The sequence below is a fragment of the Oryctolagus cuniculus genome, chromosome 15 (assembly GCF_964237555.1).
Source record: "Oryctolagus cuniculus chromosome 15, mOryCun1.1, whole genome shotgun sequence".
NCBI lineage: Eukaryota > Metazoa > Chordata > Mammalia > Lagomorpha > Leporidae > Oryctolagus > Oryctolagus cuniculus.
The window spans coordinates 32551680-32579149 of record NC_091446.1 but is presented as its reverse complement, the minus strand read 5'-3'; the positions used below and the strand labels follow the sequence as shown (position 1 = coordinate 32579149).

The window sequence follows — 27470 nt, the reverse complement described above, 5'->3', positions numbered from 1 at the left end:
GGGGTGGTGGTGCTAACTGGTAAAATGTTCTCAGAGCAATTCAGAAATCAAAGCCTTGTAAACTGTGAGCTCTCCAACAAGAAGCTGACAGCAGCTCAAGCCCCTACGAACAGATCTCCTGGCAGCTTACAGCAGACGCTGAAGATCGGAGAACAAGCTAAATAACAACACAGGATACCAGCAGAAACAACCTGGTTTCTTCCATAATAAAAATAAAGAAAAGGGGATGTGAGGAGAAGGAGGGGAAAGAGAGATAATAAGAAAAAGTGTCCAAGTACAATGTGGCATCCTTGGATCCTGGAATAGAATGAGGAAAAGCTGGTAAACCATGAATAATGTCTATAATGTTAACAGCAATGTATCAATGCTAATTTCTCAGTTTTGATAATGTTAACATTATGTGGGAAACTGCACTATCTTTACAACTTTCCTCTAGAATTATTTCAAATTTAAAAAACAAACAAACTGGCAATATTTTAGGGAAAACAAAAGGAGGGGTGAGAAGAAAGGATCTGTATATTCAAAGGGATCTAATAGCTGAATCAACCAAAACAAAAAAATGCTTACCCTTTGGTCATGCCACTTTTAGGGAATATTCTAAAATGAAAATACTTAACAGCAAATACTTATAACCCAAAAAGCTACCCCAATATGTTCACAGTAGGCAAAGTGTATATAAATCAGGTTATATAGAATGGAATATGCAAACCATTAAAAGTGTTCACAGTGTTGTGACATAGAAAATATTTATAATACAAGCTTAAATGAAGTAGGGTATAAACTTGAATTTATCTATTATGACCTTATAATCTTAAATAATATGAGAAATTTGAAATATACCTCAAAGTGTTAACCAAGGCTATCTTTGAATAATCACAGGTGATTTCTATTTTCTCCTTTATACTCTTCTGGAAATTTCAATGATTTTATAGTGAGCCTGTACTATTTTTATAATCATAGAGAAAAAATTAGGAAATAGTAAAATTATAGTTTCTATAAAAAGATGTGGCAGTATCTAAAAGGTATGCAAGGAATTTGCAAGCATACATGAGAAAATGTTTATGCTATAACGTTTAGGGAAAACAGGGAATGTTTAAAAAATTAGTGGTATAGGGGCCAGCGTTGTGGACACATGGTGGGTTATCCACACCCTGCAAGGCCGGCATCCCACAGGAGCACTGGTTCAAATCCCGGCTGTTCCCCTTCTGATCCAGCTCCCTGCTAATGTACCTAGGAAAACAGCAGAAAATGGCCCAAGTACTTAAGCCCCTACCACCCATGTGGGTCTGGGGTTCCAGGCTCCTGGCTTTGGCTTGAGCTAGCCCTGGCTCTCTCTGCTATTTGGGGAGTAAACTAACAGATGGAAGATTCATTCTCTTTCTTTTTTCACTCTCTCTCTCTCTCTCTCTCTCTCTCTCTCTCTCTCCTTTCCTCCCTCCCTTTCTCCCTCCCTCCTCTCTGTAACTCTGCCTTTCAAATAAATAAATAAGTACTAAAAATAAAAGGAAGTGGTATGATCATAACTAAGTAAACACATATCCATAGGATTAAGACTGAAAGACATGCCCAAAATGTAAACACACGCGACACGAGTGATTTATTTTCTTCTTATCCTTCTCTGTAATCTCCTGGTTTTCTACACAGAGCAAAAATTATGCTTTTTTCTTCTTTTTGTAGTTTCCTTTTACCTTCAGTATTCTTGTTGAGAGAAGTCCTACATGAAAATGCTGTCTTAGTTTCTATCAAGAATAAAATCACTAGGCTGCTTGAAATCTGCAACCAGACTCAAACCACCCCATAAAATCCTGGTCACAGCAGTTTCCTAGATCTCAAAGTGAACTTCAGAGAGTAACAGAAAGCATCCGCTCAAGGCCTCTCTCAGTTGCACCTACAGCTCGGTTCCACATTTTCTGCGTACTTACTTCCGCATGACTCTATGTCTGAGATTAGGTATAAAATAAATAAAAGCAAGACTCTTCCCCTTAAGAAAGTCCCAGATGAAGAAGAGGTCAAGACCTTGTCTGTTCAGCTAACATTCAAGAGAGACTGAAACAAAACAAATTCCCTGAGAAAGAACTGCTCAAGTCATCAGGATTTACTCAAACTACACTGGGTCTCAAAATGGCAAACCAAAGCCCTCATTCTGCTCCCACACACACCTAGTCCCTTGGAGTGCCTACTTTCTAGCATCAGACCGAACCCAGAATTCTCAGTGTTTTCTAACAGAACTCCAGCAACAAGAGCACCACTTACATCCTGCTATGCCAGCCACTCTACATAGATTATCCCTAATCTTTGCAACCACGAAATTTGTATGTGACTAGTACCATGTTACAAACTAGAAAACTGAAATTCAGGAAGTCATTTGCTAAGAAAATCTGGAGAGTATAAACTTTGAAACAATATGCTGCAGCTGCTGATTCCATCTCAGCAAAACTGGCACAAGACCCGCACTGCACACCCTCCAAGCACAAGCGGACGGGCCTAGCTGCAGACACCCAAAAGCCTCCCCTCCTTTCTCTTGTGAGTACAGGAATCGTCACTGAGATCCCACAGACAAGCTCACTCTCCTGGCCCAATAAAAGCCAACAGTTACTGAGACTGTAATGGCATCCCCCAAGGACTCCACAATCGCGGTCACATTCCTCGGGCTCCGTCCTCTGTGCCTGGCTTCAGCACCTGTCTGATAAGTTGCTTCTTCTTTGCTGACTCTGGCATGTTGTGGACGTGCTGGAACAGCTCTCTCAGCGCCTCCTCTGTACGCTGCTGGGTCTCCTCGTGCTGGGAGCAAGAATCTACTCGGTTCCGTTTCTGAGACTTCACCAGCTGGAAGGACTGAGTCCCACATGAAGCTGTCAGATCCAGGTCATCCTAAAGAAGATGTAAAGGAAAAGTGAATTAACATCTCTGTTGGCTTTGTTTTGGTTCCCACAAAAATCTGGGACTCAACCTGGCTGCTCCACTTCTGATCCAATTCCCCACTAATGCCCAGAAGAGCAGCAGAGGATGGCCCAAGTACTTGGGCTCCTGCTACCCATGTGGGAGACCTGGAAGAAGCCCCTGGTTCCAGGCTTTGGCCTGGCCCAGACCCAGCTATTGGGGCCATCTAGGGAGTGAACCAGAGGATGGAAGACCTTTCTCCCTGTCTCTCCCTCTCTCTGTCTATAACTTCCTCAAATAAAGAAATAAAAACTAAAAAGTTTTTTCACTAATATTAACTCCTAATTTGGGTTAAGAATAGTTTCCTTTTCTTACCTTTGATGTGTGCGTTCTGGAGCCCAAATAGTGCAATCTGGCACATTCCCGAATATAAGCAGGAGCCTGGGTAAGACATACAAGAAAACCAAGACCCAGTGGTTACTTGGATCTAAATTTCTGTAAAGCCACAAGACAGTCATTCTCAAAATTATCTGACTGGCAGATTACTTGGGAGAAGTCCAAGGTCCTCTATATGTCCTATTCCAGTTCCCTTTCTCTTACCTTTAAGTATCTCAACAAATCTGATGGGAAAACTGTGAGAAGACACCAATGTAGTTACTGCTGTTTGAAAATCAAATATGTCACATATAGACACAAATAAACCAGAAAGGAAAATAGAGACACTTGTAGTAATGTTTACACTTGACAAAAGCCATCCCCCAAATCTTTACAAATGGCAAGTGGTCTCCAGATGACAGTCTAAAACAGTTTTAAAGAACATACTATTTATGGGGGCAGGTGTCATGGCACAGTAAGTAAAGCTGCTACTTGGGGCACCAGCAACTCTCATGAGGGTACCTGGGGATCAAGTCCTACCTTCACTTCCCAATTAAGTTCCTGCTATTGCACACTTTAGGAAGCAACAGATGCTGGCCCAAGCTCTTGGGTCTGTCTCCCACATAGGAGACCTGGATGGAGTTCCTGGCTCCTGGAACAGCCCTAGCTGTTATGAGCATTTGGAAAGTGAACCAGCAGATGGAAAAGCGATCTCTCTCTCTCTCTCTCACTCTTGCTCTCTCTGCCTTCAAACAAATAAATAGATAAATTTAAAAAAAAAATACTATTCAGAATTATTCAGAACTACTATGTGGTACAATCTTATGACAAGCACTCTGATACAACCCACGTAGAAGTGTAAATTAATACAAACGCTACGGTGGAGAATGACCGTATCTAATAAAATTACACTTACATTTACCCTCTAACCCAGAATTCCACTTCTGGGAATCTATCCTGAAATTCTAACTCCATTTGCATGATATTAATCAAATTATTGGATACATAAATGTTCAATACTGGTTGAATGAACTTTCATAATCTAGATAATGTGGGATAATAGTCATAAGGAAAGAAAAAAAAGAGGAATGGAGGCACTTGCTGAGCTGATAGGAAGTGACTTCCAGGATCTACTGTTGAGCGAGGGAAGTAAGGTGATGAACATAAGTAAGGTGCCTGTGTAAGAAAGGGAAACATAAATATATAGACATACACATGTATTAATTATTTTAACAAAAGCACTCAAAGGATAAACCAGAAAATAGTGAGAATGGTTAAGGAAAGGACTAACTTTTCCAAAATACAGCTCTTTTTATGCAGTTTTGACTTTTGAACCATTTAAACATAATACTGTTCCAAAAATTAGAATTAAATTCAAAAGCAAAAAATGGCAAAGCCCCAAAGCTAACACAAATGAGGGGGAACATATCTGTGTGTAAAATTCATAAGCACAGAGAAAGGAATTATTTCATGTAACTTTTGAAAACTATATTCTGATTACACATCCTTACTGGGATGTATTCAAGGGAAAACAAACTTCAATCAGCAGATATACTTACGTTACCATTAGTTTTTTTGTTTTTTTTTTTTAAGATTTATTTTATTTATTTGAAAGACAGATTTACAGAGAGAGGTAGAGACAGAGAGAAGTCTTCCATCTGCTGGTTCACTCCCCAGTTGGCCGCAACGGCTGGAGCTGAGCCAATCCAAAGCCAGGAGCCAGGAGCTTCTTCCGGGTTTCCCACATGGGTGCAGGGGCCCAAGGACTTGGGCCATCCTCTACTGCTTTCCCAGCTCATAGCAGAGAGCTGGAATCTGAAGAGGAGCAGCTGGGACTAGAACCGGCGCCCACATGGGATGCTGGCACTTCAGGCCAGGGCGTTAACCTGCTGCGCCACAGCACCAGCCCCTACTATTAATATTAACAGCTATATTACTTTGAAACTAATTTATGCTTATTGTAGGGTAAAGCAAATAAAACATGTTATTAAAATCTAGAATTTGCAGTATAAGAAAAAAGACATGAAAATATAAGGTGAAAGTCAAAAAAAGCTCTGTAATGTAAAATTTGAGTTGGCAGCATTAAGACAATTTCTTTACACAAAATATTTCATACAGGGGCTGGTATTGTGGCATAATAGGTTAAGCTGCTACCTGTGATGCTGGCATCCCATATGGGTGCCAGTTTGTGTCCCGGCTGCTCCACTTCCAATCCAGCTCCCTACTGATAGCCTGGAAATGCAGGAAAGGATAGCCCAAGTGCTTGGGCTCCTGCCACCCACATGGAAGACCTAGATGAGGCTCCTGGATCCTGGCTTCAACCTGGACCAATGCTGGCCATTGCAACCATCTAAGGAGTAATCAGCAGAAGGAAGATTCTCTTTCCCTCCCCCCACCCCATAACGCTTACAAAATAAATGAATAAATCTTTAAAAAAAAAATATTTATGGGTACGTGCTGTGGTGCAGCAGGTTAAAGCCCTGGCCTGCAGCACCAGCATCCTATATGGGTGCCAGATCAAGTCCTGGCTGCTCCACTTCCAATCCAGCTCTCTGCTAATGCACTTGGGAAAGCAGTGGAAGACAGCCCAAGACCTTGGGCCCCTTACCCACATGGGAGACAGAGAAGTTCCTGACTCCTGGCTTCAGATCAGTTCAGCTCCAGTTGTTGCAGTCATTTGGGGAGTGAACCAGTGGATGGAAGACCTCTCTGTGTGTCTCTACCTCTCTCTGTAACTCTTTTAAATAAATAAAATAAATCTCTTTTAAAAAATTTTTTCATCTGCTCCCTTGCCCTCAGAAAGCCCAGAAGCAATGACACCCCCGACAATGAAAACCTAGCATCATTCAAAACCATCAGATCTCTTTGGACTCTTTGATCTCGGCAGCCAACACGCCATCCAGACTAAGGAAGACCCGGAAACTGCGCGGCCGCATCGGCAAGCATCGGAAGCACCCAGGAGGCCGAGGTAATAATGCTGGTGGCATGCAGCACCACAGGATCAACGTTGATAAATATCACCCAGGTTACCTGGAGAAGTTGGTATGAGATACTACCACTTAAAGAGGAACCAGAGCTTCTGCCCAACTGCCAACCTTGGTAAGTTGTGGACGCTGGTCAGTGAGCAGACCAGAACACGGCTGGAGCTGCTGCCGTCACTGATGTGGTGCGGTCGGGCTGCTACAAAGCTCTGGGAAGGAAAGCTCCCTAAGCCTGTCATCGTGAAGGGCAAATTCCTCAGAAGAAGAGCCGAGGAGAGATTAAGGGTGTGGGGGAGCCTTGTCCTGCTGGCTTGAAGCCACAGTTTCATTAAATGCTAGCAAATGCTTTAAAAAACATCTTGGAGAAAAGGGCTGATTCCAACTCCGAGGCAGAGCAAATGCAAAGTAAGCTGGGGACGTTTTCGGCAGAAAGGAATGGAATCCCGCCAACAGCTGCAGAAGTCAGCACTGTGGCACAGGGGCTGAGCTGCTGCCTGCGATGCTGGCACCCCGTATCCGAGAGCCAGCTCCAGTCTCGGCTGCTCTGCTCCTGACCCAGCTCTCTGCGAATGTTCCTGGGAAGGGAGCAGAAGGAGGCCCGGGTACTTGGGTCCCTGTCACCCATGCAGATATTCAGATAGCATTTCTGACTCCCGGCTTTGGCCTTGCCTAGTCCTAGCTGTTGTAGCAGCTGGCGAGTGAACCAGCAGGTGAAAGATATCTTCCCTCCTCTCCTGCCCCTCTCTCTCTCCCTCTCTCTCTCTCTCTCTCTCTCTAACTCTGCCTTTCAAATAAATCAATAATTTTTTAAAAAAGAGTTCCAAATAATGATTTTAAGGAAACTTACTGAAATATGAGAATACAGACAGACAATTCAACAAAATTAGAAAAAACACAATGCATAATATGAATGAGAAATTCAGCAGAGACAGATTATAAAGAAGAATCAGAAATCTTCAAGCTAAAAACACCAATAAATGAAATTAGAAACATAACTGAGAGCCTCAATAGCAGAACTAAGCAGGCAGAAGAAAGAATTTCTGAGCTTGAAGACAAGTCGGGGGCCAGCACTGTGGCAGAGCGGGTTAACGCCTGGCCTGAAGCACTGGCATCCCACATGGACATCGGTTCAAGACCCAGCTGCTCCTCTTCCAATCCAGCTCTCTGCTATGGCCTGGGAAAGCAATAGAAGATAGCCCAGGTCCTCGGGCCTCTGCACCCACATGGGAGAGCCGAAGGAAGCTCCTGGCTACAGGTCGGCATAGCTCTGGCCTTTTGCAGCCAATTAGGGAGTGAACCATTGGATTCTCTCTCTCTCTCTCTCTCTCTCTCTCTCTCTGCCTTTCTTTCTCTCTCTGTGTAACTCTGACTTTCAAATAAATAAAAAAATCGTTAAAAAAAAAAAAAAGAAGTCAGATGATGAAAAAGAACAAAAATTTTAAAAAAAATCACAAATATAGTATTTGAAACTTAAGGGACACCATTAAGTGAGCAAGCATTCATTTGCATTATGGGTGTTCCAGAAAGAGAAGACACAGAAAACCTAGTCAATGAAATAATTGCTAAAAACCTTTCAAATCTTTGGAAAGATATAGACATACAGATCTGGGAAGCCCAAAAAAACTCTAATAGATTTGACCAAAACAAAACAAAAAACAATCCTCTCCAATGTATATTAAAGTCAGAATGTCAAAAATATAAGACAAGGGGCCAGCATTGTGACACAATGGGTTAAGCTACCACCTGCAATGCCAAAACCTATATGGGTGCTGGTTTAAGTCCTGGCTGCCCCACTTCTCATCTGTCTCCCTGCTAATGTGCCTGGGAAAGCAGCAGGAGATGGTTCAAGTCCTTGGGTCCCTGCACCATGTGGGAGACCCGGATGAATCTCCTGGCTCCACCTAGGCCCAGCCCCAGCTTTGCGGACATTTGGGGAATGAACCAGTGGATAGAAGACCTCTCTTTCTCTCTCACTCTGAAACCAACCCCCTACCCAGAACTCTGCCTTTCAAATAAATAAATAAGTCTTTGGAAAAAAAAAAAAAAAAGTACAAGACAAAGTGAGAATTCTAAAAACAAGGGGCCAGTGCTGTGGCATAGTGGGTAAAGCTGCCACCTGCAGTGCTGCCATCTCATATGGGCACTGGTTCACATCCTGGCTGTTCCACTTCTGATTCAGCCCTCTGCTAAGGCATGGGAAGCAGTAGAAGATGGCCCAAGTCCTTGGGCCCCTACACCCACAAGGGAGACCCAGAGGAAGCTCCTGGCTCCTGGCTCCTGGCTCCTGGCTTCGGATCAGCACAGTTCCGGCCATTGCAGCCATTTGGGGAGTGAACCAGCAGATGGAAGACCTCTCTCTCTCTCTCTGCCTCTGCCTCTCTGTGTAACTCTGCCTTTCAAATTAATAAACCTTAAAAAAAAGTGTCACTTTTAAGGAAATCTCCATTAAATTAATGGCAAACTTCTCAAAGAACCCTACAGGCCCAGAGAGAATGCAATGAAACATTAGAAGTCCTAAAAAAGGGGGTCGGCGCTGTGGTGTAGAGGGTAAAACTGCCACCTGCAGTGCCGGCATCCCATAGGTTGCTGGTTCGAGTCCCAGCTGCTGTACTTCCAATCCGGCTCTCTTCTATGGCCTGGGGAAGCAGTAGAAGATGGCCCAAGTGCTTGGGCCCCTGCACCTGCGTGGGACACCCAGAAAAAGTTCCTGGCTCCTGGCTTCAGATCTTCCCAAATCCGGTCGTTGTTGTCATTTGGGGAGTAAACTAGTGGAAGGAAGACCTCTGTCTGTCTGTCTCTCTCTCTCTCTCTCTCTGCCTCTTTGTAACTCTCCTTTCCAAAAAAAATAAAAATAAAAAAAAGTCTTAGAAGAAAAAACTGCCGACCAAGAATACTATGCCCAGAAAAGCTATCCTTCAGAAATGAAGGAAAAATTAAGACTTCCCATGGCAGACACAGCTGAAGGAATCCATCACCCGCAGATCAGCCCTACATGAAATGTTTAAGGGAGAGGGAGTACTGTACACAGTAGACATGAAAGGATGACAACCACCATTATGGAAACATGCAAAAGTATAAATCTCAACAGGACAACAGACACACAAATGAGAAAATGAAAAATCTAATAATTCATAATTCATTCTTATATTTTCTGGATTTTATGTGTTATATATTTAAAGTTTTTTCACCTATTTTTTTATAAATAAATCTTTTTATATGGGGGGGAAGCCATTGTAACCCATGAGACGTACTTTGGAAATTTATATTCATTAAATAAAAGATAAAAAAAAAAATCTTTTTATTTTTTTATTTATTTATTTATTTTTTATTTATTTATTTTTTTTGACAGGCAGAGTGGACAGTGAGAGAGAGAGACAGACAGAAAGGTCTTCCTTTGCCGTTGGTTCACCCTCCAATGGCCGCCGCAGCCGGCATGCTGCGGCCAGCGCACCGCGCTGATCTGATGGCAGGAGCCAGGAGCCAGGTGCTTTTCCTGGTCTCCCATGGGGTGCAGGGCCCAAGCACTTGGGCCATCCTCCACTGCACTCCCTGGCCACACCAGAGAGCTGGCCTGGAAGAGGGGCAACCGGGACAGAATCCGGTGCCCCGACCGGGACTAGAACCCGGTGTGCCGGCGCCGCTAGGTGGAGGATTAGCCTAGTGAGCCGCGGCGCCGGCCTCACCTATTTTTTTTAAGATTTTATTTATTTATTTGAGAGATACGGTTATAGACAGAGAACAGGAGAGACATAGAGAAAGGTCTTCCATCTGCTGGTTCACTCCCCAAATGGCGACATTGGCTGGAGCTGCGCTGTTCCAAAGCCAGGAGCCAGGAGCTTTTTCTCCCACACGAGTGCAGGGGCCCAAGCACTTGGGCCATCTTTTACTGCTTTCCCAGGCCATAGCAGAGAGCTGGATCAGAAGTGGAGCAGCCGGGACTCGAACTGGTACTGCAGGTGAAGGATTAACCTACTGAGCCACATCGCCAGCCCTTTCACCTATATTAATAAGGGCTATACCCTTAAGGCATTCGGATCTGGCTAAAAAGCCCATGAGATTTCAGGCATGGAAAGCCAAGACACTGTGGCAAAAAATGACCTAAATGACAGATCTCTGTGAGTGAGATCCCGGTGGAAAAAGGGGCCATCAAAGGAGGAGGTACCTTTCTCCGAAGGGAGAAGAGAACTTCCACTTTGATTATGGCCTTTGTGGACTCAAGAGGCTTCCATAGCCTTGGCAGCCAACAAGAGTCTCGAGTGATCACTAACATCATAAATAAGAGTGTCAACTGTTAAATCAACAAGAGGAGTCACTGTGCACTTGCTCTCCATGCAGGACCTCTGTCCTTAATGTGTTGTACTATGAAAATTAATGGTAAAACAAGTCTTCAAACAGTACTTTATACTTTGTGTGTCTGTGTGGGTGCAAATTGTTGAAATCTTTACTTAGTATAGAGTTGATCTTCTGTATATAAAAATAATTAAAAACAAATCTTAATGAAGAATGGGATGGGAAAGAGAGTAGGAGGTGGGATGGTTTGGGGCTGGGAGGGTGGGTATGGGGGGAAGAACTGCTATAATCCAAAAGTTGTACTTGTGAAATTTATATTTATTAAATAAAAGCTTTCTATAAAAAATAAATAAATAAGGGCTACAGTTCTGCAATATTTTTCCTTACTCATTAGGTTTTGTTGTTGTTGTTGTTGTTGTTGTTTAAAGATTTATTTATTTGAGAGGCAGAGTTACGGAGAGACAGACCTTCCATCCTCTAGCTCACTCCTCAGATGGCCAAAACAGCCAGAACTGGGCTGATCCAGAGCCAGAAGTTTTTTCCAGGCTGCTCACAAGGGTGCGTACAGGACAATATGGCTCTTAAGAATGTCACCATCCCCCACTCCCCAACCGTGGGAGACCGGCTCATGGTCTCTCTCTCTCTCTAGCCACCTGCAAAATGGCTTGCAAAACTACACAAGTGAAAGGCTTGCAAAGCTTCTGGAGAGCCCCTGGTGTCAAGTTCCCTTGGCAACCAGACCAGATAAAGCCCAGCCCTATGCTCGCAGTCTCTTCACAAGAACAAACTGCTGCCCCACTTGCTTCAGTAAAGCAGCCTATCTCTGCTGAAGTCGGCTCTGTCTCCTTTTTCTGTCTCTCTTTTCTGGGGGTACAAAAGGCCAAAACCCTGAGCTATTCCAAACCTAACAGTTCAGGGGCCCAAGAACTTGGGTCATCTTCTATTGCCTTCCTAGGCCTTTAGCAGGGAGCTGGATTGCAAGTAGAGCAGTCAGTCAGGATTCAAACGCCGCACCCATATGGGATGCCGGGGCCACAGGCGGAGGCTTAACCTACTATGCCACAGCGCAGACCCCACTCATTACATTTTGATTTATGGCTATGTTGGTCTCTTAAACCAAGTTAGAAAACATTTGACCCAGGGCCAGTGCTGTGGCATAGCAAGTTAAGCCACCATCTGCAGTACCGCCATCCTATACGGGCACCGGTTCAAGATCTGGTTGATCCGCTTCTGATCCAGCTCTCTGCTGTGACCTGGGAAAGCAGTGGAAGATAGCTCAAGTCCTTGGGCCCCTGCATCGGCGTGGGAGACCCAGAGGAGCCTCCTGGCTTCTGGTTTCGGATTGACACAGCTCCAGTCATTGCAGCCAGCTGGGGAGTGAACCAGTGGATGGAAGACCTCTCTCTGCCTCTCCTTCTCTTTCTGTGTAACTCTTTCAAATAAATATTTAAAAACAAAAAATAAAACAAAAAAAAAAACATTTGACCTTTCTCTATTTTCTGAAAGAATATGTTATTATTTCTTCTTTAAGTGTTTACTAGAATTCACCAGTGAAATCATTTACGAATTTAGTTACCTCTGGGGGGAACATTCTAAAAATAAATATAATTTATTTATTTAAGTCATACAAGGCTATTCGAAAATTTTTTTCTTACCATGTCAGTTTTTTAAACTTGTGTTCTTGAAGAAATATGCATTTCACGTAAGTTGCCAAAATTACTGACATAAAATTATTTAATATCCTTTAAAGATTTTTAAAAATACAGCAGAAGAAAGCCAGCAATCCCACTACTGGGTGTATATATCCATAGGAATGACATCAGTATGCACTCTCATACTTATTGCAGCATTATTCACAACAGAAAAGTATGCAAATCAACCTAAAAGACTATCAGTAGGTGAAGGGATAAAGAAAATACAGCATATATAAATAATGAACACTGTTCAGCCATACATGAAAGGATGAAATTCCATTATCTTCAACAACATGGATGAAGATGGAGGACATTATGTTAGGTGAGGTAAGCCAGACACAGAAAAACAAATGAATCTAAAAGAGCTCATCTCATAGAAGCTCAGAGTAGAATACTGGTAACCAGAGACTGAGGAGAGAAGGGAAGCAGGAGAAACAGGGAGAGGACAGTCAGATAGGAGGAACAAGTTCTGTTGTATATGATGTAGAGTGACCACAGTTAACCATAATGTGTTGCATATTTCAGAATGGCCAGAGAGAGAATTTTTTGTTAGAGGCAGAGAGACAGAGCCAGACAGAGTGAGAAACAGAGGGAGGGAGCTCTTAACCACTGGTTCACTCTTCCAGTACTCTCAATGGCTAGTACTGGGCAAATGCTGAGGGAGCCAAGAACTCAATCCAAGTCTCCCACTTGGATGGCAGAGACCTAATTATAATTATGTGAGCCATCATCACTGCCTCCCAGGGTCTGCTTTAGTAGGAAGCTGGAGTCAGGAGCTAGAATTGGGTATTCAACCCAGGCCCTACAATATGGGTTGTTTTGTTTTGTTTTGTTTTGTTTTGTTTTGTTTTGTTTTGTTTGTGACAGGCAGAGTGGACAGAAAGAGAGAGAGAGACAGAGAGAAAGGTCTTCCTTTGCCGTTGGTTCACCCTCCAATGGCCACCGCAGCCGACGCCCTGCAGCCAGCGCACCTCACTGATCCGAAGCCAGGAGCCAGGTGCTTCTCCTGGTCTCCCATGCAGGTGCAGGGCCCAAGAACATGGGCCATCCTCCACTGCACTCCTGGGCCACAGCAGAGAGCTGGCCTGGAAGTGGGGCAACCGGGACAGAATCCAGCGCCCCGACCAGGACTAGAACCCGGTGTGCTGGCACTGCAAGGCGGAGGATTAGCCTATTGAGCCACGGCGCCGGCCCGCCCTACAATATGGTTTAACCACTAAACCAAATACTTGCCCCAAAAAGGACTTCTAATGTTCTCATCACAAATTATAAATGTCTGAGGTGATAGATAATGCTAATTACTCTAATTTGATTGTTACACTAAGTATACAGGCATCAAAACATCACAACGTAACCCATCTATATGTAAAATTATAAGTCAATCAAAAAGAATATTTAAAAAAATTCCATGACACTGGATTGGCAGTGATTCTTGGATACGACATCAAAAGCACGGGCAACAAAACAAAAAACTGAAGTCATAAAGTTTTTTTAAATTTTTCATCAAATGTATCAGCAGCAGGTTAAGCTGCTGCCTGCTGGTTCAAGTCCTAGCTGCTCCACTTCTGATCCAGATCCTTGCTAATGCTCCTGGGAAAGCAGCAAAAGATGGTCTAGGTTCCTGGTCCCCTGCCACCTATGTGAGAGATCCAGATGAAGCTTCCGGTCCTGGTTCTTGGCTTGAGCCTGGCCCAGCCCTGGCCATTGCACCCATTTGGAGAGTGAACCAGCAGATGGAAGACCCCTCTGCCTTTCTCTCTCTCACTTTGTAACTTTGCTTTGCAAATAAATAAATCTTTTTTAAAAAATAGAAATTAACTATCAAGAAAGTATACTTTAAAAAAAAAAAAGGCCAGGCTATGACAGTACAACTTTTTGCTAAAATCTTAGAAACATCAAAATACCAGAGAATCTGGTCACATAAAGAGTTTTTCAAGAGAGCTGGGCTGTGGCAAAAGACCTCCTCCATCAAACCAAAGTGCCTTTAGGAAGTTTAAAGGTGTTGTCCCTCAGCCTTCTCAGCAAGAGACCAAAGTGGAGAAGGATTCATCTTCACTAAGACCCACAAAGTTCCTGAAAACTAGGCTGGCAGAAACACCACTCGTTTGATACAGAAAGGGATAAAGTACAAAAAGAAATGGAGATGTGACAGTCTCACAATCCGGGGCAGATGGGAGTCAGCAGGCAGGCTAGGAGCTGCCTTTCAGGGGCAGTGGAGAGCCAACCACCCAGAGCACCAAGTGCTAAGTCCTGCTCCACCTCCTATCCTCTCTCCTCCTCACTGGGTTGTTCCCCCTTGGTTTTGCCGCTGTCTCTTCTGATTTACAATGCCAGTCAGGATTTTTCTTACTTTGTCATCTTTATAGCCCTGCCCAGAATCTCACCTCATTCCATCTTACTTGTCCTGTTAGCAACCAAATGTCATCCCTTACCTACCTTAAACAGCTTCTGGGAATGTTTAATCATAAAGGCCATCCCATTGTTTAGCTTTGTGATATTCTCCTGAAGGTCATTTGCAGTGACCTATTCAGAGGAAAAGAAACCAAACAAAGGATATTAAAAGCTGGGAAGTAATACTGACAAACAAGCATTATCCTTTCAAATATATGACAGTATCCTAGCAAAGGTGTCTTTAATACAATGTTTAATTCCAGAAAGGCTTTTTGCTTCAGCAGCTTCTCACTGGATTTGACATAATCTAAAAACAGCCATGCTCCCCAAAGTGACCAGGAAATCCTGGTGAGGCAATCTTCAAACCCTAATTCTGCGTAAGAATTAGACATGTAAGCAAAGTGGCTACGGAAAATCTAGTCCAGGACTTAAAGTAGGCAGGAAGAACACAATCTGCACCAGCAGTCAAGGACAAAAATGCTTCAGAAAAACTGGAATTTCTCCAGAGGGGAAGGAGAACTGACACTGCTGATACAAAAGGTGATGCCCGTGTGTTACGAACGCAAGCCAGCACTGAGTCCCTTCTCCTGTGTCTTCTCTTTTTAAAGGACTTCAGATCTCTGCTATCCAAAAGCCCTCATCCTCAACGTTTATCTTTGTTACTTTACATGTTTGCTTTTCTAAGGATCTCTTAAACATTTCTTTTGACAACCACGGTTTACTTGCTCCGTTTCCAGTCTTGGTTAGCTGGTTCTAAAACCCTTCATTAGGCCTTATTGCCCTACTACGGACGAGTGTGGTGTGACCTCTCCTCCCCAACCCATCTCACAGGACCTCTGTGGCCCAGAATTTCCTATCACTTTTTCTATTATCGTCCCTACAACCTTGTGCATAAGTCATGAAGCTAGCACTACACCCTGTTTAATGCGAAGGAGCCTATCCCGCACCCCCGTGGGAAACCCAGAAGAAGCTCCTGGCTCCTGGCTTTGGATCAGCCCAGCTCTAGCCATTGCGGCCAGTGGATGGAAGACCTTTCTCTCTGTCTCTCCCTCTCACTGTCTGTAACTCTATCTCTCAAATAAATAAATAAAATCTTAAAAGGGGGGGGGGGCGGTGCCTTAGCTCACTTGGTTAATCCTCCGCCTGAGGTGCCGATATCCCATATGGGCACTGGGTTCTAGTCCAGGCTGCTCCTCTTCCAGTCCAGCTCTCTGCTGTGGCCTGGGAAGGCAGTGGAGGATGGCCCAAGTGCTTGGGCCCCAGCACCCACTCGGGAGACCAGGAGGAGGCTCCTGGCTCCTAGTTTCTGGCTTCGGATTGGTGGCCGTAGTGGCCATTTGGGGGGATGAACCAACGGAAGGAAGACCTTTCTCTCTGTCTCTCTCTCTCACTGTCTAACTCTATCTGTCAAATAAATGAATTAAAAAAAAAAAAAAACAAAAAAAGAGAGAGAGAGAGACAGAGAGAAAGAGAGAGAAAGAAGGAGCCTAGCATAGAAGGGAAGAAAGACAAAGGAAAATACAGTGGTTTTGAAGATTCCAACCCAGATACTCTGGTACTCAATCCAATCACACAATAAAATCCATACTATGAATGGGCAGGAATATCAGCTATGTCCCTCCAGGTGAAACTTAATTAAAAGACTTCAGATAATGGCCGGCGCCGCGGCTCACTTGGCTAATCCTCCGCCTAGCGGCGCTGGCACACCGGGTTCTAGTCCCGGTCGGGGCGCCGGATTCTGTCCCGGTTGCCCCTCTTCCTGGCCAGCCCTCTGCTGTGGCCAGGGAGTGCAGTGGAGGATGGCCCAGGTGCTTGGGCCCTGCACCCCATGGGAGACCAGGAAAAGCACCTGGCTCCTGGCTCCTGACATCGGATCAGCGCGGTGCGCCGGCCACAGCGCGCCGGCCGCGGCGGCCATTGGAGGGTGAAGCAACGGCAAAGGAAGACCTTTCTCTCTCTCTCTCTCTCTCACTGTCCACTCTGCCTGTCAAAAAATAAAAATAAAATAAAATAAAATAAAAATAAAAAATAAATATTAAAAAAAAAAAAAAAAGACTTCAGATAATTTCTTTTTCATGTAAGTCACTGAGAAGGCCATGGTCTCGGTAATAAGAATCACACTTGGCTTTATCCAAGGAGACTATGTCTATAGGAAACAGAAAAGTTAGGGCAATACAGGGTTATTCCATGTCATCTCATCTAAAAGCTTGGTAACATAATCTTGTAGGATCATCCAGCTCTGCTCTAAATTTATACCACTCACTCTTCAGAAACTAATTTGATTTCCCAAGAAGGCTTTTGTGTTAAGAAGGTATTCACACTGACCAGTCAAAATGAGTATACTAGTTTAGTGTTCTACAAACAGTTCTACTAAGTTGCCACACAGGTTTATCAGAGAGGAATTTATAAGTGAGGTTAACAGGAACTGGCCCCTCGAGTCTGATGACTCTTGAATGAACCTCATAAAGCTGAAGAGTAGACTTTGGACCCTTGATAATCTCACCAAGGTACAGACAGAGGATGAGGCCCAGCCCAAAAAAACAAGCAATCTTTATTTTTTCTGTCCACTCACATTTTTTGGCCACAAGACATGGGGTGCAAACATAAGGGCGAGGTTGTAGGCAGACATTTTATTCTTGTCTTGTTTCTTTGCTGTCTGGTACAGGAGATCGAGCAGTAACTTCAGCAAATTACGATTGGGTGGAGGGAGGATAAGGAAGAGCAGCTGGAGAGCCTCGATCTGCCGCTCCTTATCTGGGACATCGGTCTTGTTTCCTTTGTCATCAAACTGCATCAGATCTTGAGAAGAGAAGAGATTATCTCAGCAAGAAAAACACTATTACTATTATTCTCCCCTCAACTCCCATCATAGAAGGGAGGGAAGAGATTGACAATAACAAATGCAGAGAGAATTAAAACTTCTGACATTGCTGGTGAGGATGTAAAACAGTAAACCATTTGGGAAAACATTTGGCAGTTCCTCAAAAAACTGGAGTTACCATATGATCCAGCAACTCCATTCCTAGGCATGTATCCAAGAGAAATGAAAACATGTCCACACATGCCTTTCGTAATGTCATCCCCTTCACCTTTCACCCACTCAGACATTTATGGTTAAAAGAAAAATGGTAACAGGATGGTTCCAGGCAGCTCTCTTCACAGCATCATAAAATCACTGCTTCTCCCCTAACAGGCTGCCCAGGTTATCATAAAGTCCCTTGGCTAATTAGAATTTCAAAGAAACTAACAACCACTTAGGTATAATTCATACAGATCAGAAAATGATTACAGTGTGTTATTTAAGCTGTTTAACTTCAATAACAATTCCAAGTTTGGGAAACATAGGTAATATTACCAGAAAATGTTCTCTATTAATATGAAATTGAAAAAAAAATATGAAATTGAGGCCAGCACCATGGCTCACTAGGCTAATCCTCCACCAGCGGCACCGGCACCCCGGGGTTCTAGTCCCAGTCGGAGCGCCGGATTCTGTCTCAGTCGCTCCTCTTCCAGTCCAGCTCTCTGCTGTGGCCCAGGAGGGCAGTGGAGGATGGCCCAAGTCCATGGGCCCTGCACCCCATGGGAGACCAGGAGGAAGCACCTGGCTCCTGGCTTCAGATTGGCGCAGTGCGTCGGCCGCAATGTGCCAGCCATAGCGGCCACTTGAGGGGTGAACCAATGGAAAAGGAAGACCTTTCTCTCTGTCTCTCTCTCTCTCACTGTCTAACTCTGCCTGTCACAAAAAATATATATATATATGAAATTGAAAACAAAACTTCTTCCAGCTATCAGCAAGGCATTTCAAATGCCACAACTGTGCTGCACCTCAGTATCAGTATATTCACAAAGAAGAACGAATCAGAAGACGGCGAAGGGGAGGAGTTCAAACACTCACTAAATGAATGAACTCAACTAGAAAGCACATTAAATAAGCATTCTTCATGTAAACACATTAAAAGAATTTTTCAATATTTAAGTCTTTTTCAAAGATCTAACAACTTTTATTTCTCCCCAAAATAATTATAAAAGTATACAGCATTTTATTAAGTAATATTTATTCATTTATATCATTTGGACTGCTACTGAAAGTTTTTTTTAATCTAATCACATTTTTTAAAGTTCAAGACTAGCTTGCTTTTAAGTACTAAAAATTATCCAAATAAAAAAATCTTATATTTATTTTCCTCAAATCAAAAGAAAGGGAAAAAATGCTCAAGTGCAGAAAACTAAGTAAACACTGTATGGATTAATGCTGTGTGCACTTGGTGCCTATAGCAGCGTAACAGCTGTGCAATTTAAGAATTCCCTAACAAGGCATAAAGAGTGAGAAAACTACTATGAGCTGAAAATGGAACACTCTCCAAAATACATTACATGAAGAAGCAAACCACAGAACTATGCGTCTAGGAATGTACCCTACCGTCACATAAAAAGAGGAGAAAAGGAAAATATGTATTTCTTAGAATACAAAATATCCCTGAAATGGTTCATCAGAAATCCACAGCACTGTTCTCTTCTGCTGGAGAACAGGGGTGGGAGAGAAGCATTTTAGGGATAGTCACTGAACCTTTTGAATTTTGAATAATGTGAATGTACTGTCTATTCAGAAAAAAATTATTTAAAAAATGAATTTCCAAGTGTAGAGGTCACCTCAATTGAGACATAAATTCTTAGCAAAAGCCCCAAACCAAAGCTAACATACCAAACCCATAACCATTTGAAGTATGTGAACTTAATGACTCCAATCAATACAATGCAATGCAAAGAACACATTAATTAAATAACTAAAATATTCAAAGCACTATGCTAGGATTTTTCTGGGATACAAAAATGATGTGGCACATTGGGTTTAGCTGCAGCTTGCAACACTGGCATTGTAAATTGGAGTGTCGGTTCGAGTCCCAGCTACTCTGCTTTGAATCTAGTTTCTTGCTAATGTGTTTGAGAAAACAGTATTAGATGACCCAAGTGCTTGGGCCTTTGCCATCCATGTGGGAGACCAGGATGGAATTCCTAGCTCTTGGCTTTGGCCTGACCCAGCCCTGGCTGTTCTAGGCTTTTGGAGAGTGAACCAGCAGATGGAAGATGCCTCCCTATATGTCTGTCTCTCTGTGTCTTTCAACTAAACAAAATTTAGGGATCAGTGCTGTGGTTCAAGTCCCAGCTGCTCTACTTCCGATCCAGCTCCCTGTTAAAATGTGCCTGGGAAAGCCATGGAGGATGGCCCAAGTCTTTGGGCCCTGGCACCCACATGGGAGACTCAGAAGCTCCTGGCTCCTGGCTTCAGATCTGCTCAACTCTGGCCATTGCAGCCATTTGGGGAGTGAACCAGTGGATGAAGATCGATCTATCTCTCTCTCTCCCTCCCTCTCTCTTTCAAATATATAAAATCTTTAAAATAATTTTAAAAAGAAAATTCCGAAGGACTATATTAATTCAAAGAAATATATTTACATAAACTCCCACGCTGTATACTCACCAGCAATTTTGAGGTGTGCATGGAAATGTTTATGTGTCAGCAAGGGCTCTGGTAACTCTCCTAGAAACATCTTCAGTAAAGTGGCAACATCATTTGAGTGAAATTCCCCTGATTCCAGGTCAATATCAGCTCCATTATTGAGAGCATCCCTTAAAATCTGCTGTCGGACACTGTTGCCTGGTACTCTAAACAAGCCCTCTACTCGCAAGTCTGCTTTGCATGGAATAAAACAGGACAGGCAAAAAGAGAAATCATAAATAAAATACAGTCAAAACACTACTTTTCACTTAAAATAATCTTCAAAAAGGTGTTAAAGGACATGTTTGCTTTTTTCCCCCAGGACTGTTTAGAACCTACGGGCGCCCTGAGGAGACATAGCTGAGCCCAGATGAAAAGCTGGGCTTCCCAGGAGTCCCGCAGCCTCCAGAGATGCCCCTGAAAGACCACGAAGTCACCCTAATCAATGGTCAGAATAAGCAGGGAAAATAAATGGAAGAAAAGCCAGTTGCCCTGAGCCCCTTTCCCTTGCTCGCCCCAGACTTGGTATGGAGGGGCTGACCTGCTGTATGGAGGCTTGCTGCTCCTGCAGACAGTTTTCCCAGACCAGAATAAATCTAGAGTCTACGTTGCCCTAGGAAATTAGAACTCTAATGCATCAGGTACCTTTCAGCCCATAAGGTTCTCAAAAGCCAAGAGTCACTCCAAAGAAACTCCTCCTCCCTTCCAACAAGTTCTAAACTCCTGTAGCTATAATTTTTAAAAAGGTAGGAGGGGTGAGCACTTGGCACAGTGGTTAAGAGGGCACTTGGGATGCCTGCCTCCCATATCAGAGTAGCTGGATTTGAGTGCTGGCACTGCATCCAGTTCCAGCTTCCTGCTACTATGCACCCTGGGAGGCCGTGACGATGGACCTAACCCTAATTAGGTCTCTGCCACCATGTGGAAGACACATGGAAGGTGAGAGCTCGGGCGTTGGGAGGTGCAGCAGCGGCCAGGCAGCCCAGCCTCGGGAAGGCTCTCAGGCGGCCGCAGCCCGCAGGCACAGGCACTCGCCCTCCCCGTCCCCAAAGTGCTCCAGAGGAAGGTCAGCTCTGCTGAAAGGGCGTGAACAGGAGCCCGTGAGGTCAGCAATGTCTGGGAAGCCGCCCGCCCCCCCACCAGCACCCCCTACCCCCGCCGCGAAAGTACAAGCAAAGGGAAGAGAGGAGAAAAGGGAAAACAGGCCGAGGTGACCAAACAGGAAGCTAAGGAAGGTGAGCCTGCAGAAAACGGAGAAAACGGGCTCGAGGAAGCCAAAGAGAAAGAAGCCAAGTCTGATTAGTATCAGACACCAGGTGGCTGTCTCCCTTCTTGTACAACCCAAAGGGATATTTTTATCAACTATTTTGTAAATGCAAGTTTTATAGCAGCTCTAGAAACATTTTTAAGAAGGAAGGAAGCCTACCTCATCCCATGTTTTAAGTGTAAATGATTTTTTTTAAGAGGTAAAATCATTTGTTGCTTGTTTATTTTTTGGTACAACCAGAAAAGAGTGGCATATTGAATTCTGGTGTCAGCTTAACATTCCATAGGTGGGGGTGGTTTTTATATCCTACAATACAATGCATACTAAATGGCAATTTGGAGTCTCAATCCTGTCTTGAATATTTTCAGTTACTTCTCCCTTGCTGTTTGGTAGAACTGTTCCCAACAGAAAACCACTCCTTGTCGCTGCGTTGGAATCATGTGTGCTCTGTGATACCCTTGGTTGTGGCAGTCCAGTTTTCCTAATGATTTTGTTCATGTGCTGTGAAAGATTGAAAATTTGGGTATGCAGTGTATATGATATTAAATTGTGAATGGGTGGGATTTATGTAACAGCAACATCTGAAGGTACTGGTACTTGATAGCCTCGTAAGGAAGAGCTTCCTCCAAATTTGAAGCTGCAAGGTCACTAGAATAGCTTTTTAAAAAAAGAATGACAATCCATGGCTTTTTAGACTTTTGGTATATATGTTAAGAATTATATACAAAGTAAAATGTGTGTGCTGATTCTCAACACCAATAAAATCTCAATTATGGACAAAAAAATAAAAAGATGAGACAGAGTTTTGCTTTGATCTGGAAGAAGTGAGAGTTCATGTTTTCAATTGAAGTACGCGTTCATCTTTGTAGAACCCCCTTATGCAGGAGTCCAGCTTCAAATGCCTGCAGGGCGCCAGGCGACAGTGAAGGAATGGATGAGCTCTGCAACAAACTGGGGAACACAAACCTGAGCTCCAGCTGACTGTCCACGGGGCAGCTGGGCCGGAGGAGGCCTTACCTTCCTATCATCCGAAGATGTGGGAAGCCTGGACTCTACCCATCTTAAAACACTGACAACTACAGTTGCTTTTAATGCAATCCTTTGCCAACCAAACTAAACACAAATGCAGATGACTCAAGCTCTGAGCTGCCAGTTTGCAACCTCTGCTCTAGCTCCTAGCACAATGCCCCACACAGAGTAAGTCATAACTAACTGCTTGGGTTGAATTCATCAAGGAAATATTTTGAATTTTTATCAAGGCATCACTGAGGTCACACATTTTACATCTGCTCAGCTATGTCAAGCACTTAAGCAATGACATGGCCAGCAAGACTATGAAAGCCGAAATGGGAATTAAAAGTGTATGTTAATCATAGAATTCTAAAGAAGTAAAGTATCATGCTCCTTTGAATAAACATCACAATTATTTAAGGACAAAGTATTTTTTCCACAAGAAATTTCCCTCTGAGTTAAGAGGTAAATGTGATTTCACGGACACTATCTGATTTACATACATCATTGAGAGTATAAAGCAAATCAATACACAAAGTATAAAAAGAAATATATTTTAAAATATGCTGCCTGAAATTATCACTGTTTAGTTCGACTACTGATGAGTAAATGTGTCCTACTAATTCAAGGCTGATAGCCCTCAAGACAAAATGGACAATGCTTCATTAAACAAAGAACAATAAAACCTTGTGCGATCTTACTTTTATGCAGATACTCAATTAGTTGGTATATCTGGGCGATGCCTTCCTCTGTCAGTGGGGATCCAAATACCACTCCTTTTTCTGAAAAACCATATGACAAGACAGGGCTATGTTTTACATACAGAGTACAAAATCATCACAGTTAAAACCACTCAAGCGTCCTGTTTTACAGTTCAGCAAATGTTTTCACAGGGTGAGTAAATAAAAACCTTAAAACTAGAAGCATACCAGGAAATGTAATTAAAACAACTCTCAGTCAATTTCTCTCTGACTTCAGTATTACACTGTATGCTCACTGAAGGTGAAAACCATCTTCTTATTTAAAAAATAATATCTAGTATGTTGAGATTTAGTTTAAAAACGAAGAAACTGGGGCCAGCGCTGTGGCACAGCTGGTTAAAGCCCTGGCCTGGAGCACATGTTGGAGAGTACATTAAGAAAGTTCGACTATTTTTTATTGTAGTAGTTCTCAGATACCTATGCATCACCAAAAAGAAGCCTTCCCAGAAAGTAAAGACATTATAGCACTGTTTTTGATAAGATATTAAAGAACTATTTTGTTTTGTTGAGTATAGGAAGTCATTGAGGTAGAAAAAATGGTTAAACTTTAACAGATAAGGTCCTGTAGCAACTTCAGTGGATAATCTGTCCTGGTTTTGGCAGTCATGGCTCTGTTTCTTCATGTTTGTTTGTTTTAAAGATTTCTTTTATTTTATTTGAAAGACAGAGTTACACAGAGAGAGGAGAGGCAGAGAGAGAGAAAGTCTTTCATCTGCTGGTTCACTCCCCAATTGGCAGCAACGGCCGGAGCTGTGCTGATCTGAAGCCAGGAGCCAGGAGCTTCTTCTGGGTCTCCCATGTGGGTGCAGGGGCCCAAGTATTTGGGCCATCTTTTCCTGCTTTCCCAGGCCACAGTAGAGCTGGATCAGAAGTGGAGCAGCCGGGACTCAAACCGGTGCCCATATGGGATGCCAGCACTGCAGGCAGCAGCTTTACTCACTACGCCACAGCGCCGGCCACCTCTAGTATACTATTAATAAGGTATGGGCGGGCGCTGCGGCTCACTAGGCTAATCCTCTGCCTAGGGGCACCGGTACACCGGATTCTAGTCTCAGTTTGGGCACCGGATTCTGTCCCGGTTGCTCCTCTTCCAGGCCAGCTCTCTGCTGTGGCCAGGGAGTGCAGTGGAGGATGGCCCAGGTGCTTGGGCCCTGCACCCCATGGGAGACCAGGAAAAGCACCTGGCTCCTGGCTCCTGGCTCCTGGCATCGGATCAGCGCGGTGCACCGGCCGCAGCGCGCCGGCCGTGGCGGCCATTGGAGGGTGAACCAATGGCAAAAGGAAGACCTTTCTCTCTGTCTCTCTCTCTCACTGTCCACTCTGCCTGTAAAAAAAAAAAAAAAAAAAAAAGGTATGAAAGGGGATAGCGCTGTGGCATAGTGCGCTAAGCCGCCACCTGCAGCACTGGCATCCCAATTGGGCGCCAGTTCAAGTCCTGGCTGCTCCTCTTCCAATCCAGCTCTCTGCTTATGGCCAAGGAAAGCACTAGAAGATGGCCCAAATGCTTGGGCCCCTGCACCTGTATGGGAGACCCGGAAGATGCTCCTGGCTCCTGGCTTCAGATCAGCCCAGCTCCAGCCATTGCAGCCATTTGGGGACTGAACCAGTGGATGGGCAACATTTCTCTCTGTCTCTCCCCATCTCTCTGTCTGTAACTCTACCTCTCAAATAAATAAATGAAAACTTTAAAAAAAAAATAAGGTATAAAAATCAATACATGCCCCCAATAACTACCTACACTAATATTACTTCTCAGGAACTAAATATATTTGCTTTAATTTAATTACTTCTTTAGATAGTTTTATTACTTTTTATCACTAATGCTTCAGCTTTTACTGTGTATGAAAATGAGAAAAATTATCAAAAAATGCTTTAGGGTAATACTAACTCCACAGTGAATGTGCAGATGTTAAAAGTGAAGCGCTGGGGGCCAGCACTGTGGCGTAGCAGGAAAAGCCGCTGCCTGCAATGCCGGCATCCCACATGGGCGCCAGTTCAAAGCCCAGCTGCTCCACTTCCGATCCAGCTCTTTGCTGTGGCCTGCGAAAGCAGTGGAAGATGGCCCAAGTCCTTAGACCCCTGCACCCACATGGAAGACCCAGAAGAACCTCCTGGCTTCTAGTTTTGGGTTGGTGCAGTTCTGGCTGTTGCAGCCATCTGGGGAGTGAACTATCGGATAGAAGACACCTCTCTGTCTCTCTCTCTCTCTCTCTCTCTCTCTCTACCTCTGCCTTTCAAATAAAAAATAAATAAATAAATAAAATTAAAAAAAGAGTGAAGCCCAGTGAACAGCTGAGACCCGCCCACCATTCACAGACCCATCTCCTACCCTTTCGCTTGAGAGACATTAGAGACCGGAAGAATCCTGAAGCTGGGCCAGCCCCACCAGGCAACTTAAGGTCCACTTCCCCCATCAGCTGAGCCAACTCAGTTCCAGGTAAATCGATAAGCCTTGTGATATTGCTGACCACCAGCTCGGTGAACACCTCTGGTTTCTCATGTCGGAGTTTCTCCACAAAAAAGTCAGGATTGAAGATAATCGGCTGGCCTCGAAGGGAAGAATCATTGCAGATAACAAAACTGCAGATGGCGTCACTGAAAAATAATGAAACGCAAGATTCTTTGGGGAATCCCTTTTGTTCGTGTTTCTCATGTCCACATGTCTGGCTCCTGAGTCTACACACAGGCAGACATTTTCTTACAGTCAACTCCCTTTTTAATGGAGCCCATTGCCCTTGGACTCTCATCCTTACACCCAAAAAAAGCCTTCACAGAATGGAAGGCACAGACAAGTGCATAAAATAGATATTAATTCCACTTTGCCCAGGTCCACAAATAGGTTTTACTTTAAAAGGCATCTGGCACGGTGATTAAGATGCCAGCTGGGCACCAGCACCCCAAATTGGAATGCCTGTGTTCAAGACCTGCCAGCTAATGTGCACCTTGGAAGGCAGAAGATGATGGATCAAGTGCTTGGGTCCCTGACACCCACAGGGAGACCCAGACTGAGTTCTAGGTTCCTGACTTCAGCCTGGCCCAATGCTGTCTGTTGTGGGCATTTGGGGAGTGAGTGATTTTCTGGATGGCACCGCATCCCCAGCACAGAGCCTTGGGCACCTACAAGCTGGTGCTGACCCTACACAGCAAGAGCACCTGGAATCTAAAGAATCACTTCAATGCTGCTACAAAACTGACCTGAGCCCCACAGGCCATGAGGAAGCAAAGGGTAGTGGGCAAGTGCTCGAACATGCAAGCCATTATTTTCACTTCTGCTTCATCACAGCGCAGAAAAGAGTGATACAGACTCTCTGGACCGTACTGAATGCCAAGGACCAGATGTGGCTGCCAGTCAGGGCTTGCTGTCCCAACGAATGGCTCTATGAGGATCTGGCTGGCCTCAATAAAACAACCTGTCGCCAAGCGCGGTAAAGATCGGGAGGCACTCCTGTGATAAGCCTCTGCCTCCCGAGGAATCTGACCATCTCCTCCAGAGCAGCATCACTAAGGGCAGAGCTGTGCAGACCTCACTGCGGATCAGCTGTCCTCCTTGGAGTCCGATGGACACGCTAGCCAGAGCTCTACCCTTCTGGAATGAAGACATCATGCCCACGTCAAGGAGGGAAGATGGGTACAGATCACAACCCAGGCAGCACCCTGCCGGACACTGTCAAGCATCTGCAGTCTCTCTGAAGAGGCCATCATGGAGCTGAACCTGCCGACTGGTATCCCCACTGTCTATGAACTGGACAAGAACTTGAAGCCCATCAAGCCCATGCAGTTCCTGGGGGATGAAGAGACCGTGCGCAAAGCCATGGAAGCTGTGGCTGCCCAGGGCAAGGCCAAGAAGTGAAGGCAAGCAGGCGGACCACAACCCCCAGGACCACCCTCCCTGCCTGCCCATCCCTCTGCACCTGTCCCCTGCACATGTCACACTGACCACCTCGTAGGCACCTTAGGTTGTAGCTGCAGGGGGGGGACTGGTGGCTCCGCTTTTCTTTCAGCTATTTTGTCTCTTGCACCACTCTCTTCACACAATCTAGTTAGGACAACACCCCTGGGGTACGGGCTGTCAGTCCAAGCAGAGGGAAGGGTCCTCTCTCCAAGAGAGTTGAGAGGTCCAAATGCCCATACGTGATAAGTGCTCTATTTACTAAGGGCCTACTGGAGTAGGGAGAGAGAGGAGCCATGCAAAGGCCTGACCAATGAGGAGAGCGGGGGGGAGGGATGGGGGCAGCATTGTGGCCCATATGTTAACCCACCACCTGCAACTCTAGAATCCCATGTGAGTGCTAGTTGGAGTCCCAGCAGCCCTACTGCCAATCC

At 44.4% G+C, this 27470-nt stretch overlaps 1 protein-coding gene and 1 pseudogene across 7 annotated transcripts in view; one reads left to right on the top strand and one right to left on the bottom strand.

The window, feature by feature from the left end:
- ARHGAP19 (Rho GTPase activating protein 19) overlaps positions 1-27470 on the bottom strand; it is a 72761-nt gene that overhangs the window by 17365 nt on the left and 27926 nt on the right. For all 7 annotated transcript variants that reach the window (XM_008270292.4, XM_070057452.1, XM_051824026.2 and 4 more), the window contains 7 exons: positions 25477-25742; positions 23088-23168; positions 20091-20300; positions 17184-17410; positions 14657-14743; positions 3256-3321; positions 2680-2871 (listed from right to left, as the gene is read on the bottom strand). In XM_008270292.4, the coding sequence (XP_008268514.2) occupies positions 2680-2871; positions 3256-3321; positions 14657-14743; positions 17184-17410; positions 20091-20300; positions 23088-23168; positions 25477-25742 (1129 nt within the window). The remainder of the gene's footprint in view (positions 1-2679; positions 2872-3255; positions 3322-14656; positions 14744-17183; positions 17411-20090; positions 20301-23087; positions 23169-25476; positions 25743-27470) is intronic.
- Positions 4413-6551, top strand: LOC138845478 (large ribosomal subunit protein uL15-like; annotated as a pseudogene).